We start from the raw sequence: 18,085 nt of genomic DNA, 5'->3' as shown, positions 1-18,085 counted from the left end.
TTGCCTACCTGTAGATTATATTTCAATTTGCTCACCCTCATCCAGATCACAGACACCAGCAGAATCAAGACAGCTTCCTTGGATTTAGGTGGAAAGGAGAAAAAGAGCATACTAGTGACACCGAACTCTGAAACTCTGGATTACCTCTCCCAGTGGCATGAGGGACAAAACATAACATCGAGGGGACTGCGCAAGCCAGCAGCCAAGGTGTCAAACAAGAGTCCCCCAGCACTAACTTCTGGGTTGGCCCCTCCAGGAAGGAATGGAACCACTGTAAAACAGGGCCTCCAAGTCCTATCCCAGCAAGGCTACCATGGTCAATGGCTTTGAAAGCCACAAAGAGGTCAGGCAGAATCAACAGGGACACACTCCCCCTGTCCAGTTCCCATCGTTAAGTTATCCACCAAGGCAACCAAAGCTATCTCTGTCCCATAACTATTATACTGCTTATGACTATTAGACACAACCTGAGCATCATTAAGAGAAAAAGATAGTGATTGCAACCTGCAAAGCATAGTCATGCAAACTTGAATTGCTCATACGTGCTACTGGGATGACAGAAGAGCCTGTGGAAATGTAATGACTGTATTACACATGAGTACTTGACATACACTTATTCACACAGCAACTTTCATAATTTGTAGGGTGAGGCAGGATAAGTAAATACAGTGTTCAACAGCAAAAGTCACAGTAAATTTTGTCAGGAGATGGGAGAGCCTGAAAAAATTACATATTTGGACATTCACAAAATTTAGAAACGTCCATCCATGTTACATACATAGTATGTTTTCTATTATAATTTCCGCTATAATTTTAAAGAAGTACTAGTATTTCTGTGATGATCACCCACTGAAATTTTATTCATCTTGGGTGGCAAGTTTGCATAGCAGCATGGTATTGAGAACTTAAAAGAGAGAGAGCTAGACACCACTATCCCAAGTGCAGTTAAGGCACCACAGAACTTGATTACATTTGCAGCATAACTAATAGTTAGTTAAATATATGCTGCAATGAATGTCCACTTTTAAAAACTATTATGGCCACAGACTACAATTATTTCTAGTTTAGCTTACAGCTTAAACATTTCAGGGATCTAACAAGTCCTGGCGAAGAAGAGCAAGATGCATATTGCCCCAGAATACTCATAGACTGATTGTTTTTCTCTGATTTTAAATGCTGTTATGCTGCTAGTGCTAGTTTTGAAGGGCAGGGAATGATTAATTAAAACACTGAAAATCAATGCTTAAATTGTACTCTGTGTGAACTACCCAGAGGACTTTGTCACTTGGGCTGCCAATAAATGTTCTAAATAAATAAATAAATCCATCCTCATCCCAAGGCACTTGCAATCTGAAGAACAAGAAAGAGACAAGAGACAAGAGAAACTTAAGTTGTGTGACTGTGAAGATGCACAAAATGGTTTTGATATGAATCAGTTGTAGCAACAGCTTATCCATCCCTGTCAATAGCAACTTCAGCATACCGTAATCATTTGCTGCAGTGCTAAACATTATGCATATAATGTTGCACCAACATAGATACCTTCAACATTGACCAAAAGTCTTCTGTAATGTCATGCAGACAAGCAGTTCCCAACCCCATCTCTAAACACCTCTTTTCTGCCTAGCTCATGTCAAACAACAGCTTCGTGCACTGACTTTAGGCAACATTTGTCAATGACCTCAATTTTTACATAGCTACAACAACCAACTGACAAGTCAAAGTAATAACTCATTGCTGTCTTACAGCCATAGCTAATCATTACAGATTATAACAATGCAGCAGTAACCAGCATATGACCTGAAAGATGCCACTTCCCTATATACAGTACAACAATCTACTAGTTCATGAAGCAGGGGGTGCTGGAGGCCTTCAAACTGTATGGGAATCAGAATTAGGCCACTCAATTGAAGATCACAAATGAGGTCTCTGGGCCATTCCCACCCCTCATAAAACAATCTCTGCTTGCTTACAGGAGGCCTCCACTGGCACTGGGTGACAGTCAGGCTGGCAAAAATTAATCCCTCCCTTTGCCCTTTATGTTGGAATGGTTATGGAAAACTTGGTTTTTTCATGTTTGGTGGGAACTTTTGCAATATTCTCCATTATATCCACAATTACAAGCCAACCTCTTTCTCCAAATCCTACCTTACTATCTTTGGACATAGACTTGGGCTCCACTATTCACTACAGAGAACTAGTAGGCTTCTTACTGACCGCAGCATGATTAATGATAGCTCAATAATAAAAGAACCAGACTGAAATAACTCTGAGCATTTGGGGAAATAATATCTGGGGTGCAGCAATGTTTGAGCGTCTCACCAGACACAAGAGGACAATTAAAGGCTTAATGAAAAGAGACACCTTCCAATAAATGTGGGCCCCTTTCTTTAGCTATGTTAATGACCAAAATCAAGACATTGTTATCCTAACAGCTCAATCTTTTCAGTGGAGAGATTACATTAAGTAATATGTTTGAACATTGAATGTGTAAGCTCATGTCTAAAGTCAATGGATAGAAAAAACACCATTAGATGCACTGCTGCATAAGTGTTTAATGGTTCTTGTATCTGTATAAAAAGCCAATAAAAATTTGTTTTAAGAACTGAAGCAACAGAATAATAATTGGTCCGTATCCTACAAACCTATTGTTAGTGCAGCAGGGGTTGCATGATTGGCCCATAAGATTTAATGCACATGCTGTTGTGTGTTGTGGTACCAACAGTGATAGCAGAAGGTATGACCCAGTTGTCTTCCAGTATACACTAATCCATAAGTTTTCAGAACTTTTACCCTCAGTGAGCACTTTCCATATCAACAGATCTGTCAAGGAACCAACAAACATTACAGAAGGCTTTGGGACTATTCTAGAATGCATAATTAGTTCACATAGGGGACCAGCTAGGTCTGTAAGATCCAAATGCTCTCTCATGTTAACTGACAACACAACATCGAGAACACAGTGTTCACTCCGATAGCTATGCATTCAGAAGCTTTTGTAAGGCATTTGCTGATACTCTATTTAAGGAAGTAAAAGATTTGCAAGACAGACATGCTACCATGTTCTGGTATACAGACCATGCACAATGGGCAGAATAGAGAACAGTGGACAAATTAATGGGGCAGGAGACTGAAGCAAATGAGAATAGTCAGTATACATGCACATGAGTGTTTCCCTATTAAAGCCCAATCAAGTATTGTAGAAATGCAAGACAAAGCCACACGTCATTTAAGACAGCCTTCCCAACCCAATGCTTTCCTGATGTTTTGGATTACAATTCCCATCAACCACAGTCAGCCCGGCTAATAATCAGGGATAAAGGGATCTGTAGTCCAACAACATCTGGAGGATATCAGGCTGGGGAAGACTGCCTTAAGACAAAAAAGGTGTTTAGTCTAGATACAAAATGGAAAGGAAAGTTAAGGAGGAAAGCGCTAAAAAGTTTGAGAATAAAGCTCTGCATCAGCAGTGTCCAAAGCAACACTGTCACAAATTTAAAACTTTTAAAACTACTGTATCTCTTAACACACACATTAAAATAGGGCTCAATGTTTACTTATTATTGCTACTAAGTTAATATCCCACTTCCCTCCAATGAGCTCAAGGTGGCATAAATTGTACTCCCTCTCTCCATTTCATACTCACAATGACCTTGTGAGATAAGCTAGGCTAAGAGGCAGTGACTGACCCAAAGTCACTCACTGAGCTTCATGGCCAAGAGGTGATTTGAACCCTGGTATCCGAGGTCTTACTCCAACACACCACACTGGTTTTATATACGTAACAGAATGTTCTGTATTTTAAGTTTAATTACAAATAAGCCACATTTAACAAAGGAAATGCAACTTTATGCTGATATCAGCATTTCAACGTCACAAATATAATGCATTAAAGTCAATGCATTTTAAATGAAAAAGTTACATCTTTGGTACTTTATCCAGTGAAACTTCTCATTGTCAGCATTCAGCATATCTTAATTTGGCAATTTCTCTTTAAAGTCTTCGTTATAACATTAATTCTGAAAGCTTTCCCTGAGAAAGGTAAAACTGACTCATTTACTTTCTGCTCCAGGATACTTGTATGCAACAAAGTGGGTTGCAGAATCCTACAGATTAGTATGAATGTCAGGGGAGGAAAAGTAGCAAGCAGATAGGAAACTAAAGAAATAGACTCGTCATGGCATTTCCTGGATTACTAGGTTTTCTCTTCTACACTACTGAACATTGGCAGACCTAAACATTTCCTCTATCTTCTCAAAGGCCACATTCAACCTTCTAAAAACAATCAAATGAAATGTTTGTTGAACACTGGTCTGCACATCCCCTTGCAAAGCATATACAGTGGTACCTTGGGTTACATATGCTTCAGGTTATATACACTTCAGGTTACAGACTCCGCTAACCCAGAAATAGTACCTTGGGTTAAGAACTTTGCTTCAAGATGAGAACAGAAACCACGTGGCAGCAGCGGGAGGCCCCATTAGCTAAAGTAGTGCTTCAGGTTAAGAACAGTTTCAGGTTAAGTACGGACCTCCGGAACGAATTAAGTACGTAGCCAGAGGTACCACTGTACACAAGATGCTCAACGAGGCACAAAATCTCTTCGCTTTTTGATCATTAAACTACTAGGGCAACGCTGGAGCCGCAGTACTGGCCAAGGTACCAACACACACAAAAAAGAGGTATCGAGTTCTCTGCACAGCACACACAGCACGCAAGGAATGGGCAGCCAAAGGAACGCGGAAGGGACTCTGGAAACCTCGAAGAGGCATCGATGAATGAACCACTCGCACTCCGACAGAAGGCAGAAGTTTCTCTCAAGTCCCCGCCACTTTTGCACATGTTGCCGGGGAGTGGGGGAGTAAGAAAACACGGGTGGGTGGGTCGGGGCAGATGGAGAAGAGGTAGCTTATATGGTACAGTATTTCTCGCAGAACATCCCACCCTCCTCCCTGCCCAGAGTTGCCTTTCTCAGTCCGGCACTTCCCTTCCACACGGCACAGAATGCAACGCTGCTCCCCACACCATTTCTCGCGTGGGTCCCCCACCCCCTCAGGAAGGGAACCCAAAGCAGCGTGACCCCCTGAAGCCTCTCAGGTCAGCCACCCCGCACTGAAGCCGAAGCCTCTTGCCCTGCCCGGTGCTGGCCGCTGCCTCTGCCTCCCTCGACCCCCCCGGGGGGCTGCTCTGCGCTACTCACCAGGTCCTTTGTGTTTTCCATCAGGCCCTCATGGGCAAAGGATGCCGCTGCCGCCGCTCACCTCCTCCTCCTCCCCCCTCCCGCCCCCTCGGCTCAGCCCCCACCCCCCCGGACTCTCCCCCTCCCCTTTCCGAGGGGCAGAGCCAGGTTGGAGGAGGAGGAAAGTTCAGCCTCTCACTTTAAACGGGGGGGAAGAGCGCAGAGTGTGTGAGAGAAAAGACATTCAACTCCAAGCCCCAGAATATCAACAACATTAGCATAACCGCACTGCGCACGCGTAGTACGGCCCCAGCCCACGGCGCGCTCCCATTGGCCCCCTCGCTGTTTGGATCGCCCTCGCTCGCCGTACGCGGCTGGGCGGCCTGAACTATGATGCGGAAGGGGGGGGAGGAGAGGCGACGGGGACAGAAGACGGCCGCAGCCGCGGCGTTAAAGCTGTCGCCGCGACCGGCTACAGATCTGACGGGATGTTTCTCTCCGTCCCAGTTTGCCTTCAACTGAGGAGACGTTAATCTTTTTTTTTAAAAAAAGGTGCTTTCACCTGCTCCCCCCCACTGTTTTACAAGTGATGGGACAGCCCGCCTAGAGAGCGGTTCTTATGAGGGGGAAAAATGGGGGAAAGAGAGTGTGCGTGTGTTGGAGGGGGGGAATACACTGAAACATTGAGGTCATGTGAAAAGGAGGCGGGGCCAAGGAGGTCACGTGGCAATGCTTCTCACGGAGCGGGGGAAGGCAAAGACATAGAGAAAAAGACAAATGTTACGCAGATCGTATTATTCCGGTCTCCATTTGCCTTGGGGTGGGGAGGGGTGAGGAGCTCGCGCCGAAAGCCCCGTCAGCCCGCGTATCTCTCTGCTGAGCTATCTGTTTGTTTACATCGCATGTTCATTCAGGGGGACCAGCGGCGTCACGGCGGCTTCATTGAGTCCTGTGGTGGGAGGGCGGGCGTGTTTGCGCCTGCGTGCTTCTCTATGGTAGCTGAGAGGGAAGGGCGTTTCCGGTTTACGTGACGCGAACGTGCGGGACTTTCCGCTTCCGGTTTGTGGTTCCCCTGAAGGCAGAGGCAGCATGGAGGCGAGGGCTAAGGGTCGGCGAGGCGCGTCGAAGGGCAGAAAGCGGCCTCGGGTCGGAAAAGGGCCGCTTGAAGGAGGCGGGGAGCGAGGCGGCCACATGGTGGCTGTGGAAGAGGAGATCCGCAGGGCTCAGCACTTGGCGCTCGTGGCAGAGAAACCCGCGGCGGAGCGTGGCCTGGAGGAGCTGCTGTTTGGGGACGTGGAGGAAGAAGACGACGACCTGCAGCGTCTGCAAGGCCCGCTGGCGAAGGTATTAGGCGGGAAGCCTGTTTTGGTGTCGTCCCCTCCCCCTCGACTGGATAGCAATAATCCGCCTCACGGTATCTAGTGGATAATGGTTCTTTCCACCAGCTTTCTCTTCTTTCTATGAGCCCCACATCCCTGCCCGAGTTGCTGGCAGCGTGATAAGCTTGAATTGCACGACTGGATGTTTATGAACACGCAGATACAGGGATGCAGATATTTCACCAGTACATATTACGGAATTTCTGCCTGTGTTACACACCTGGAGCATTGGTCCACAAAAACTGGTGCCGGCCCTGCTGGTTCAGTAGCAAATGTTCAGAAGAGAGGGGTGCAGCTGTAGTTATGATAGCACAGCATAGAAAAAGGGCATTCTTTTGTGCTGTTTTTTAAAAATAAATTTACTGTGACTTCAGTCAAACCGTTGAGGTTGTAAAGTTGCTAATGGTTGTCCCTTTGTATGGTGGCTGTGTGAATGCCTTATCTACAGGTCACAATCTTCTGTCTCGTCCACTTTGAAAGTAGTCCAGGAGGTGGTAAATTAAGTCTGAATACCCACTGTAACATTCAAGCAAATAAGTTCTTCACCCCCTAAAAATATTTGTACCCCTTTCAGTTCGCGTAAATATTCACCATAGTATCCAAATGTGGGGTACTGTCCTGTCACGGCAGCAAATAGTGCAAGTATGCCTTCTGAATTCTGAAAGCTATTATATGGGTGCTGTAGAACAGCACAATGTTCATCAGATATGTGGTTATCAGGAAATTCTGTCCGACATGCCTCAGGATTCATGTGGCAGTACAGTTCAGACTGGGCTTGTCAGTTATCTCAGTTTCAGGCTCCTGAGAAGTGGTCTGAGAATAAACAATGATAAGTTTTTAGGAATTTTTAAAGATTCATTGGTGGCAATCTGTAACATGTTTTTAAATTCTAAGATTAAAGAAAATATTACTTCTTTTTTTAAGGTTGGTGATGTGCTCAGTGGGAATCTCCTTGAAGGAGAATCTGATGACTCAGAAGTGGAGAATGAAACGGAAGACAACTTTCTTCCATCTGAAAAACCAGCATGGGTGGATGAAGATGATAAAGTTGAGGAAATGTAAGCAGCACTCATAGGCTATGTTTGCATGTCACAGTAATCCATGGTTAGTGGTTTACTTTGATGTGTAATGCACCTATTGTAAATTGACTCGTGAATCAAGTGTGATGAAGCAAAGCTGTAGTTGTAAGCAAGTTGCATTGAACTCTGTGGGGCTTGTCTTCAACCTAACATATGTAGGTTTGGGGTGTAAGCATCTTACATCCTGTGAGTGCAAGGTCAAGAGTCGCACGAGCAGATGTACTGTGACTTATCTTCTTCCTCTTCCCCCTGCGGGTCCCTATGTGTCCCCCAAACTTTGCTCTGGAGGGATTGTCAATCCCCCAGAGCAGATTTTGGGTGGCTGCAGGTTGAAGGAGAGTCACCTTTGCACAAGTGGAAGTCCATTGCATCAGTGCACAATTGGATACCACCCATCATCTTAACCATTCATTCTGAATGAAGATGTTAATGTGTGTGCTTTCTGCAAGTTTTTACAAAATATTGCCAGGCTGTTCACTTTTTAAGAACTTTGGAAATTCTAGAACCTTATAGCTGATTTTAAAATAAACTTTTTTCCATTTCTTCCCCATGCTAATCCTGTAAAGTAGGTTAGGAAGAGGAAGCATTTTATTTATGGTCACTCAGTGAGTTTCATGGCTGAGTGATGATTTGAACCTTTATCTCCCAATCTTACTTTGACACTCTTAACCGCTCCATCACATTGACTCTACTATGTAATCTTACTGTGTAACATGAACTACATGCCATTGTTTCAAAATATAAGCTGTTCACTTGCTTTAATTTGTAAAGTGATCATCTTGGTAAAATTAATATTTTTACAGAACTCTACAAATTTAGCATGTGACTTTTTCTCCTAGAATTGACATGACCCATCGATATCGAAAAAACATGATGAAAAGTGATGCAGAAAAGAAGCTTACAAAGGAAAAACTTCAAAGAAGACTTCAAGAACAGTGAGTGTTAATGGTAACATGGACAACAGGCAACCATCTTAAGAAAAATTAATTTTTGATTATTTATTTGAATCGGCATCAAAAAATGTTAGCATATAACCTCATTTTTGAAGAGGCCTTCCAATATGTGTTTTCTCAAAACAGATAATTTGTAAATTAATCTGAATTTTTGAAGATGTCTATATTTATTTCCGTACGTACTAAAATGCAAAAAAATAATAATTTTCTTTATGCAGCTATGAAGTTTTACTGCTTAATATTGAGAAAAGGGGAAATGGCAAGGATGATTCAAATTGAACTTAAAAAGGAAGGGCAAAAATGGCTGGGGTGCTTGGAGACTTCAAAAGCATTTCCCTATTTATTGTCATAATGAGAGACTTACTTGCGAGAGGTGGGGAGGGTTGAGGAAAACGTTTTTCTTCCTTCACAGTCCATCCTTTAAACAGCTTGCATCTGCTCTTGCATCACAAGAGGTGTGTGGGTGTGTGTGTGAGAGAGAGAGACTATAAGGCTGTCTGTCCCAAGTTTCTTGCCCTGCATCCTTCACTTCATCAGATATTTAATGCTCATCATTCTTTCACCCATCTTTCAAAATTGTCTGGCATATTTACTTAAAATTTCTGATAGTTGTTTTTTACTTACCTCAATGGATAAAGTTGTGTGTGAAGTAACAGTTGTGGGTGAAGTACAGATTTGTCTTCCTTAGATTTCAGAGCGCAATGGGAGCAACCCCTTCCTGGGCACAGAGGGACAGGAAGAAGAAAGTAAGAAAAGCCAGAGATGAAGGTAAATGTGGGACTTTCTATAGCATGAACCAAAGTCAGTAAAGTAATTAAGATGCAATCCTCTGCACGTGTTCTGCAGAGAAAGTTTTTGGGACCTCTGATTAAGGAAGTCTCGCAGGGACTAATGTAGGAAGAACACCATGGCAAGGGAGAGATCAACTTGGCCTCATCCATTGGCCGTAGAAGGAGCAGCTACTGGGAGCTGGCTTCTCCTCAAGTGTATGTGGGTGTTTGTGTGAAAGAACATGCTTGCTTGGTTCCCAGTTTCCTGGGTTGCACATCCCATTCCTTAACTCTTATTTTCTTTAACTGCTTATTTTGCATCTGACTCCAGTTCTTATCCTTGAGAATTTTAAGCAGTTCTTATTTTGCACTTGGCTTCAATTTGGTTGCCTTCAAGGTTCAAGTAAAAAAGTAGATCACACAACCCTGAAGGCTGCCTACCCTGTTTTAGATTCTTTACCTGAGGACGCAGACTGTCTTACTACTGACAGTTGCAAGCTGCTCTAAGAGACTAGGAGCAGGGTTTATGACACACTACCTGACTGTATACTGAATAAGTTCTGACTTCTTTTCATATATTGCATTTAGCTTATGTTGCCACTTTTCATATGGTTGCACAGATAAAACAGTACAATGTTTGAAATAATTTCTTTTTAAGATGACAGCGAAGATGAAGAGGATGAACTAATGCACAAGACAGGCAATTTCGTGACAGTGTCAGACTCCTTACCAAGAGGCTTTTTACAGGTAAAACTATCTTTCATTTTCATGCACACAATGTGTTTGTGATTAGAATTCATAGGCTTTGAAGCTGTTAAATATGAGAAAAACAACAGGTTTCAAGAGACCCTTCATGCAACACATTGAAAGCATTTTCATGTTTTGAATATTTAGTTGACAAAGTTTTAAGTATGATGAAATAGTTATCATGTAGAGCTTCAACAGTAAAATAAAAAAATCATTGGGAATTTTCTCCTCTCCTGCAAGCCTGCTGTTAACCCTCAAAATCTGCTTCAGGTGGTTGGAGGACCATCTGGAACAGATTTTTGGGAAGTGTGAGAAGAGGAAGTTCCAGGTGTGAGCAGAACACCACTTGCACAGAGTTGAATACAACTTGATTTTATAAAAATTTGGATCACTAATGCATCTCTAAACTAGGAAATGGAAAACTGCCTAGAACACTGAATGTATCTTAGGACAGAATTGGTAGCAAATTTGCTGAAATATATTTCAGTAGTGCAGACATAGGGTTGTGTCCAAAGCTGCTGTTTAACTTGGGTAGAAGATTTCTGTTTGCACACTTGAACCTTCTTCCCTGTCCTGAAGCCTCACACCCACCCTCAAAATCTGCTCCAGACGGTTGAAGGACCCTGTGGAGCAGTTTTTGTGGGGGTATTCAGGGAGGAGCAGAAGGGGAGGTCTTATTTGGGTAGCTTAGTGCTGCTTGTGCAGTGTTGGATACTGTCATGAGTGAGTAGATTTTTCTTTTCTATACGTACTTGGTGGTTATGCAGCTTCATAACAACCACACATGTTCCTGTTCTGCATTTTAGATGAAAAACTGCAAGTTTGCTAACAGTGAACGTCTGTCAGATGCAAAACTGACAACTGTGCAGTTCCATCCTTCTGCTCAAGTTATTATGACTGCTGGGCTTGATCGGTCTGTTTCACTGTTCCAGGTAAGGAATAATTACCTTATATATAATGCAATAGTTTCTGTTCTATGTTCTTGTATACTATTTTATAGGAACTGATTGGCTGAGACATACTTTAGACACCTATGTGGTGGTTGGGTGGGTGGGGGTTTAAATTTGCATATTAATACCAAACTTTAAGGACTGGAAACAGTCAAAAGTGCATGGAAGCAAGTGAGTCATCCCTATTGTTTGCATAGAAACAGAAGGAGTTCCTTGTTATGGTGGAGCTCCATATGGTGCAGTAGCAGGCAGAAGCAGCCCAATGTTTCTGTGGGACTCTGGGTTGCCGTCAAATCAAGGAATTTAAATTCAAGACAAACTGGCATTTGCTAGTCATTACATTGTATTTTAGAAATCCTCTTAAATATTGCCTATTCTGAGGTGAAAAATGAATGCATCTTTTTCTCTTTAAAGGTGGATGGCATCGCTAATCCAAAGATACAGAGCATTCATCTGGAAAGCTTTCCAGTGTACAAGGCACGTTTTAGTGCAGATGGAGAGCAAGTTATTGCAACTAGCATACACAACAAGCGGTTCTATATATACGACATGATGGCTGGAAAAATTATTCCTATAACCCATATCAGAGGTGAGGTTTCACTGCTTATATTTTTGTACACACTGAATTTTAAGTAAATTCGAATAATGCTCAAATATAATTTTATTTTTTCTGAATTAGACATAAAAGATTTCTAATTAAATTCCTTCTTACTGTGTCACATGGCGGTAGAACTAGTGCCCAGTGTTCTTCCATGTCTTTGGAACAATGGCATCTATAAGAAAAAGAATAAACATTCAAGGAAATAACGTTCTATTATTCTTTATAAATAAGCACCCAGATTAAACCATAATTTATAAGCTAATAGTTAGCTTTGGCAATTAGCTCCTATATATATGTGCTGGAACTATATAACACATATTGTTTTTTTGAACTTAAGGTTTAGAGGAGAAGTTTATCAAAAATTTTGAAGTATCACCAGATGGAAGATTCTTGCTCCTTAATGGAACGTCAGGCTATCTGCATTTGTTGACAATGAAGGTAAAATCTGCATTTGTTTCTGAAAATGAGCATTTTAAGTTCAAACAGCAACACAATTCTACCAGCAGAGAAGTTGTATCAGCTAGAGTTCATACTAAAAATGCATTTTAATACTAATATGGCAAATACGAACCACATAGCATTTTGTAGTCTTATGCTTCATGCAAAACTTCTGTGCTGCTCAACAGTAGCCATTTCAGCAGACAAGTCACAGGGATGGTGTGGATTTCTTGACTTTGATTTTGTTAAATCCAAATAGTGGTGGCAAATAGTTACGTGGTTGATTATCTTTAGAGTTTTGTGTTGTAAGTGTCTCTTATTAAACAAGTCATCTGAATACTGTAAATGAGTAAGTCACTGGTGTGGTGGAGACTATAGACGGAAAAAGATAAACCAAAGGAAGAAAGCCATAAATAACAGGAGGGAAATAGGGCAACAGAGCACCATATTAGGGAACACAGTGGTGTACTAAGAAATATATATATGAAAACACATTTGTGTGCACCCTACAAGTTTTCTTCCCCTCCTTTTTATGATGACTGTAGAAGGGCACATTCCTCTCATGAGACCAGACTCTTTCACTTTATGATATTGTGACTACTTGTGTTGATCAGCAATTGCATTTCTATTTTAGACAAAAGAGCTTATTGGGAGCATGAAAATAAATGGAAAGTCTTTGGAATCCTCTTTCTCTCCAGATAGCAGCAAAATCTACACGCATTCTGGTAAGTCAGATAAGATGTGGCATCACTGTATGAAGGTGTGCAATTTTTAGTGAAAGGAGAACTTTGTATAGCCTCTGTTGCAGCTGTTACAGTAGTAATCGTCACAGGCTCATTTTCTGATTAGAAAGCACCCATAGCAAGATGCCTTAAGATGAAACTGGAATTTACCACCTCCCCATAAACCATGAAACAGTTGTGCCTCTTATAATGTATGCGTGTGAGTACCTACCGTAGTTGTTGCTCTATAAGACGCACCTAGTTTTTAGGGGAGGAAAACAAGAAAGCAACGCAAAGCCTCTTGAGCAAAGAGGGAGGAGTGCTCCTGCTGCGCTCAGGAGGCTTTGCAGGGCTATCCCTGAAGCCAGGAGAGCAAGAGGGATCGGTGCACACCGATCCCTCTTGCTCTCCTGGCTTCAGCGATAGCTACGCAGCCTGCATTCGCTCCATAAGATGCACATACATTTCCCCTTAATTTTTAGGAGGGGAAAAGTGTGTCTTATAGAGCGAAAAAGACGGTATTTAATGGAAACTCACTATATACCGGTAATAGTTATAATCTTTGAGTAGTGTAGGGAGTTATTCCTTGCTGTGCTCTTCAGTTGTTCATAGTTTAGCAGAGGTTTCCCGCCCCCCACCTTAAATCCAGCATTTTGATGTCATATATTACTTCCTCTAAAAAATTTCCCTATCTGTCTCTCTGTCAGTTCAGGGTGAAGTTTTTGTATGGGATGTAAAAAGCAGACGATGCCTAAACAGATTTTTTGACGAAGGTTGTATGTGTGGTACATCTATTGCAGTCTCCAAAAACAACCAGTATGTGGCATGTGGGTAAGTGGAAGCAGAGCCAATATTTTAAGATATTTTATTTCTTGGATCATACCGGAAGGTTCTCTACTTCGAAGACACAGGAGTTGTCAGATAATTATGGGTTTAGACATGCGTTACTAATGTTGCAGATCTCAGCATATTAAATCCACTTGATTTCAGTGGGACTTACTTTTGAGTAAACATTCTTAGTAATGTGATATAAGAGGCCAAATTCAGAGGAGGGCAAAATCGACAAATAATTTAGTGGTGTATCTTCATATATGGTAACAAAATAACTTGCCAGTATGACAGGTAAACACATTGCAAATGCTTTTTAGAGCACATTCCAGGCTTTATCAAAGTAGTCTTCAGAAATATCTTATTTTTAGTCCGTGGTTGAAACATAGAGAGCTCCCATGACTTGGAAGACTGACTGAGTAAATATTGAGCACTTCGGTACTTCTGGAGAAACATAGGATCATGAATATAAATTGCTGAGTTAATTTAATTATGGTTTAAGCATTTTATAAACCACAAACTCTTTTTTTCTAGTTCTAGTTCTGGAGTTGTGAATGTGTATGCTCAGGACGACTGTCTCAGAGAAACTAGTCCTAAGCCTCTGAAAGCTATAATGAACTTGGTCACACCTGCAACATCGTTATCCTTCAGTCCCACCACTGAAATATTGGCAATTGCTTCTAATAAAGTAGATGAGGCGGTAAAGCTGGTAAGAATTTCTCCTAAGTTTAATTCAATAGCTAAGTATTAATTCAATTCAATTTAAGCTGGAGTTCTCCTGCTTGTTCTTTTCAGCTCCTAAGGTCCTCCTCAGCATCCCAGCCTTGGATTCCCATGCCTACAGAGATCCCCTGTCCTTAATTCAGCAAAACAAACAAAAAACAGTTCCTCTTATAACTAGGTCGCTTACTGGAGGATTTTTCTCCTGCTCGTGATTATCATGACCACTTCACCTTGAGCGCTTTGCATGTCTGAACATTCTGTGACATCCTAGTTGCTCAAGCAAGCTGCAAGCATTTTCACATACATTGAACAGACGCACACGTTGCATGGTTCTTGGATCGTGAGAATGTATTGAGTTTGAATAAGTCTTCTGGGAAATTACCAAAAATATGACAACAACAGAAAGACAGAATTGTCTATACTTTATGGTTTGAGGCAAACATTTCTCACTTTAGGAGCTGTAAATGGGGAAACCTTTTCCTTTTCACCAGGTGCACACAGCCTGCCAATTTCTGTTTTGGAACAGGGGAAAATGAGAGAACCCCAAAACATCCATTTTATCATATTAGAAAAGCTTTTCACATTGCTACCATTTAGGCGAAAAGTGGGATTTAGCTCCGGAAAAACCTAGATGTCACACAGCTGGTGGAAACGTCATGTGGTTCATATCCTGCAAGTGCAGGAACAGGCAGCCCACAAGGGGTGAGGATCAGCCCGTGTAGTTTTAATTGTAACTGTATATGCAAAATCTGTAGTTAGAAAGATCCTGGACAGGAAATTTTCTTTTTTATAATCACTTTTTATTAATACTTTTCATAAAGCCAAACTAATCTAGAGAAGAAAAGTAGGAAAAAAGCAAAAAAGAAAAGAAAAGAAAAGAAAGAAGTGAAAGAGAATAAAAGACCAAAATCTTAACCTTTATTCCACACAGAAGAGTGAACCCTGCCAGGTCTCACCTGGGAGTTTCCCCCTCTTCCTCCAGCCTCCCATCCTGGGAGATCCTCTGTACCAAAACTCAGGGAATTTCTAAAGTAGCTTGTAAATGGACAGATGCAGGGGAAAGGGTTAGAAAATCCTGCTAGTTGTGCACAAGCCTTTGCTTAAGATAAAGTGTTGGGTTCAGAGTTATTGTCTTGAAAGTAACTGTAAAAATTAATGTTTGAAGGTTTATTTTCATGTTGGCCGCTCCGAGCCCTGTTTTGGCTGGGGAGGGTGGGGTATAAAAAAATATTACAGTGGTGCCTCGCAAGACGAAAAGAATCCGTTCCGCGATTCTTTTCTTCTAGCGGTTTTTTTGTCTTGCGAAGCAACCCCATTGGCGGCTAAGCGGATTAGCGGCTAAGCTGTTAAATGGCTATTAACAGCTTAGCCGCTTTGAAAAAGGGGGGAGAAAGCAGGGGGGAAATGGCGAGACTCGCAAGACGTTTACGTCTTGCGAAGCAAGCCCATAGGGAACTTCGTCTTGCGAAGTGCCTCCGCGACGGAAAACCCTTTCGTCTTGCGAGGCATTCGTCTTGCAGGGCACCACTGTATTATTATTAATTATATTATGTATGACAGTGAAGTATGCTTTCACTTACCCAGCCCCTCTGTTTCATTACCGTGCTCCACTCTCCTTCGCAGGTGCACATTCCTTCATTTACTGTATTCCCAAATTTTCCGGTGTTCAAAAGCAAGTTAATATACTTGGCTAACTCCATGGACTTCTCACCCAGATGTGGATATTTTTCCATAGCAAATAACAAAGGCAAAGCTTTGTTGTATAGGTATGTATTAAATCATGCTACTGCAATTACAGTGATACTTAACTCTTAGATTTCTTCAGATTTGTGTTGTTTTATTGACTGTGGGCAGTATTAATGTTAGTCATACTCAGAGTAACTAGTCTTAGTATAGCTTAGATGAATAATGCCTTTGATACCTAATAATAATAAAACAGGTTTTTATAATTTAACTGACCTAGGCACAAATTGAATTTTCTTGCACATTCTTATTTCCCTTGTCTCTTTTAAAAACATACTTTGCTACTCTGTACCCTGATATGTTGATGTTAGATGAAAACATTGCCATAAAATATTAGAACCACTGTGGTATAATTTAGAAAGCTAAAGCAGGGTGCTTTGTGGTCTTGTAGTTGGGAATATCTCAAACTATTGCATATTAACTCTGTTTTAACTTTGCAGGTTGAAACACTACTCAGATTTCTAAACTGATGACTTTAGACTGAGGTAATTATCAACTGAAGTAGAAATGCTGCTGGAGAATTGCGGGCAATATAGTTTAAATTTCCTTGTTACAATTTCAGAGTCAGAAAGAAATTCAGTTCATTGCAGTTTTGTATTGAATTTTAATGGTTAGTGAAGTGTGTGCACTTATTTGGAATAAAGTACACTGAACTAAGTGGGCTTTCCTTTTGAGAATGTATGCACTGAATTATGCTACACAACAGCACATGCATTTGTAGTACAAGTATTTGTAGTCTGCCCTTCCTGCAAGGGTCCCAGCGTAGCAATCGATAACACTGAAATCACAGTTTACAATTAACAATAAAAATTAAAACAAATGTAAATCTTACTTGGTTTCACTGGACATTTAGTCCAGTGCTAGGTAAAGAGACCCCTGACCGTTAGGTCCAGTCACGGACGACTCTGGGGTTGCGGGTCTCATCTCACTTTACTGGCGAAGGGAGCTGGCGTACAGCTTCTGGGTCATGTCGCCAGCATGACCAAGCCGCTTCTGGTGAACCAGAGCAACGCACAGAAACATTGTTTACCTTCCCGCCAGAGCGGTACCTATTTATCTACTTGCGCTTGACGTGCTTTCGAACTGCTAGGTTGGCAGGAGCAGGGACCGAGCAATGGGAGCTCACCCCATCACGGGGATTCGAACCGCCGACCTTCTGATCGGCAAGCCCCAGGCTCAGTGGTTTAACTCACAGCTCCATAGTCTAGTGCTATTCATTGCTTAAATCCTTGCTAATATAAGTGTTCATATTCTTAAGCATTAATTGGCTTTTTGGAGGATGCAGCCTTTTTCTTGAACATTTGCTGACTTGCTCTTCATACTCTTCTCTCTACAGGTGGTGTACCCTGTGACTTTTAAGAAAGTGAACTTTTCTTCATTGCCTTGATGTATTTATATGTATGTGCATTTGTAGCAATACATAGCTTTTTGAATAACTTGGCAGAAACTCGTCTCTAATATTTCTCCATAACATCACCAGTGTTATTTAAGAGAACATATTGCATGAAAGTAGGGGCTAATCCACACATGCAGAGAAATTATGTAGGACAGCCTTACAGGATGCACTAAAACTGAACATTCAAACACGTAATCCACCCACCCTCAATAGTCTGAAGCACTTGGTTTTTGATGAAATGTACCTAAATGGGTGGGTTACATGTTTGAATGGTGGGAAGAAGGTAAATACCATTTCACAGTGCAAGCTTATGGAAGTGCTGCTGGAGCTGCTAAGTTGGACGTCTTCATGGGGAATAGGTCTAGTAGTGCCTGTTACATATGGTAACTAAGAGGGACTTCTGTCTTTAGAAGTAGCATACCTGTGAGTACTAGAATCTTACATATTTGACTACTTTCTCTCCTTCATGGGTTACATAACCTTGAGTTTAATCAGAGCTGTGGGAATATTTTGCACCAAGTGGGCATTGGAAGGCATCTAGTTTCAAGCTCAATAACAGTAGTGTAATACTGACCCC

At 41.7% G+C, this 18,085-nt stretch overlaps 2 protein-coding genes across 11 annotated transcripts in view; one reads left to right on the top strand and one right to left on the bottom strand.

Annotated features, from left to right (window-relative positions):
- The window catches only part of MBTD1 (mbt domain containing 1), a 116,618-nt gene that overhangs the window by 38,727 nt on the left and 59,806 nt on the right, over window positions 1–18,085 (bottom strand). For 2 of the 10 annotated variants that reach the window (XM_053375675.1, XM_053375676.1), the window contains exon 1: window positions 5,201–5,228. In XM_053375675.1, coding sequence (XP_053231650.1) covers window positions 5,201–5,221 — 21 coding nt within the window. In that variant the 5' untranslated portion in view covers window positions 5,222–5,228. Of the gene's footprint in view, window positions 1–5,200; window positions 5,289–18,085 lie in introns of those variants that run through there. The other 8 variants (XM_053375672.1, XM_053375671.1, XM_053375678.1 and 5 more) reach the window with 8 other exon arrangements.
- Window positions 6,116–17,468, top strand: UTP18 (UTP18 small subunit processome component). Its single transcript, XM_053375694.1, has 14 exons — window positions 6,116–6,523; window positions 7,483–7,616; window positions 8,477–8,572; window positions 9,279–9,358; window positions 10,019–10,107; window positions 10,914–11,039; window positions 11,472–11,646; window positions 11,996–12,096; window positions 12,731–12,821; window positions 13,526–13,649; window positions 14,181–14,355; window positions 15,993–16,135; window positions 16,553–16,597; window positions 17,449–17,468. The coding sequence occupies exons 1-13, from the start codon at window positions 6,269–6,271 to the stop codon at window positions 16,575–16,577; spliced, it is 1,614 nt and encodes a 537-aa protein (XP_053231669.1). The 5' UTR covers window positions 6,116–6,268; the 3' UTR covers window positions 16,578–16,597; window positions 17,449–17,468.

This window comes from Podarcis raffonei, chromosome 2, assembly GCF_027172205.1.
Source record: "Podarcis raffonei isolate rPodRaf1 chromosome 2, rPodRaf1.pri, whole genome shotgun sequence".
NCBI lineage: Eukaryota > Metazoa > Chordata > Lepidosauria > Squamata > Lacertidae > Podarcis > Podarcis raffonei.
This window is presented reverse-complemented; position numbering and strand designations above follow the sequence as displayed.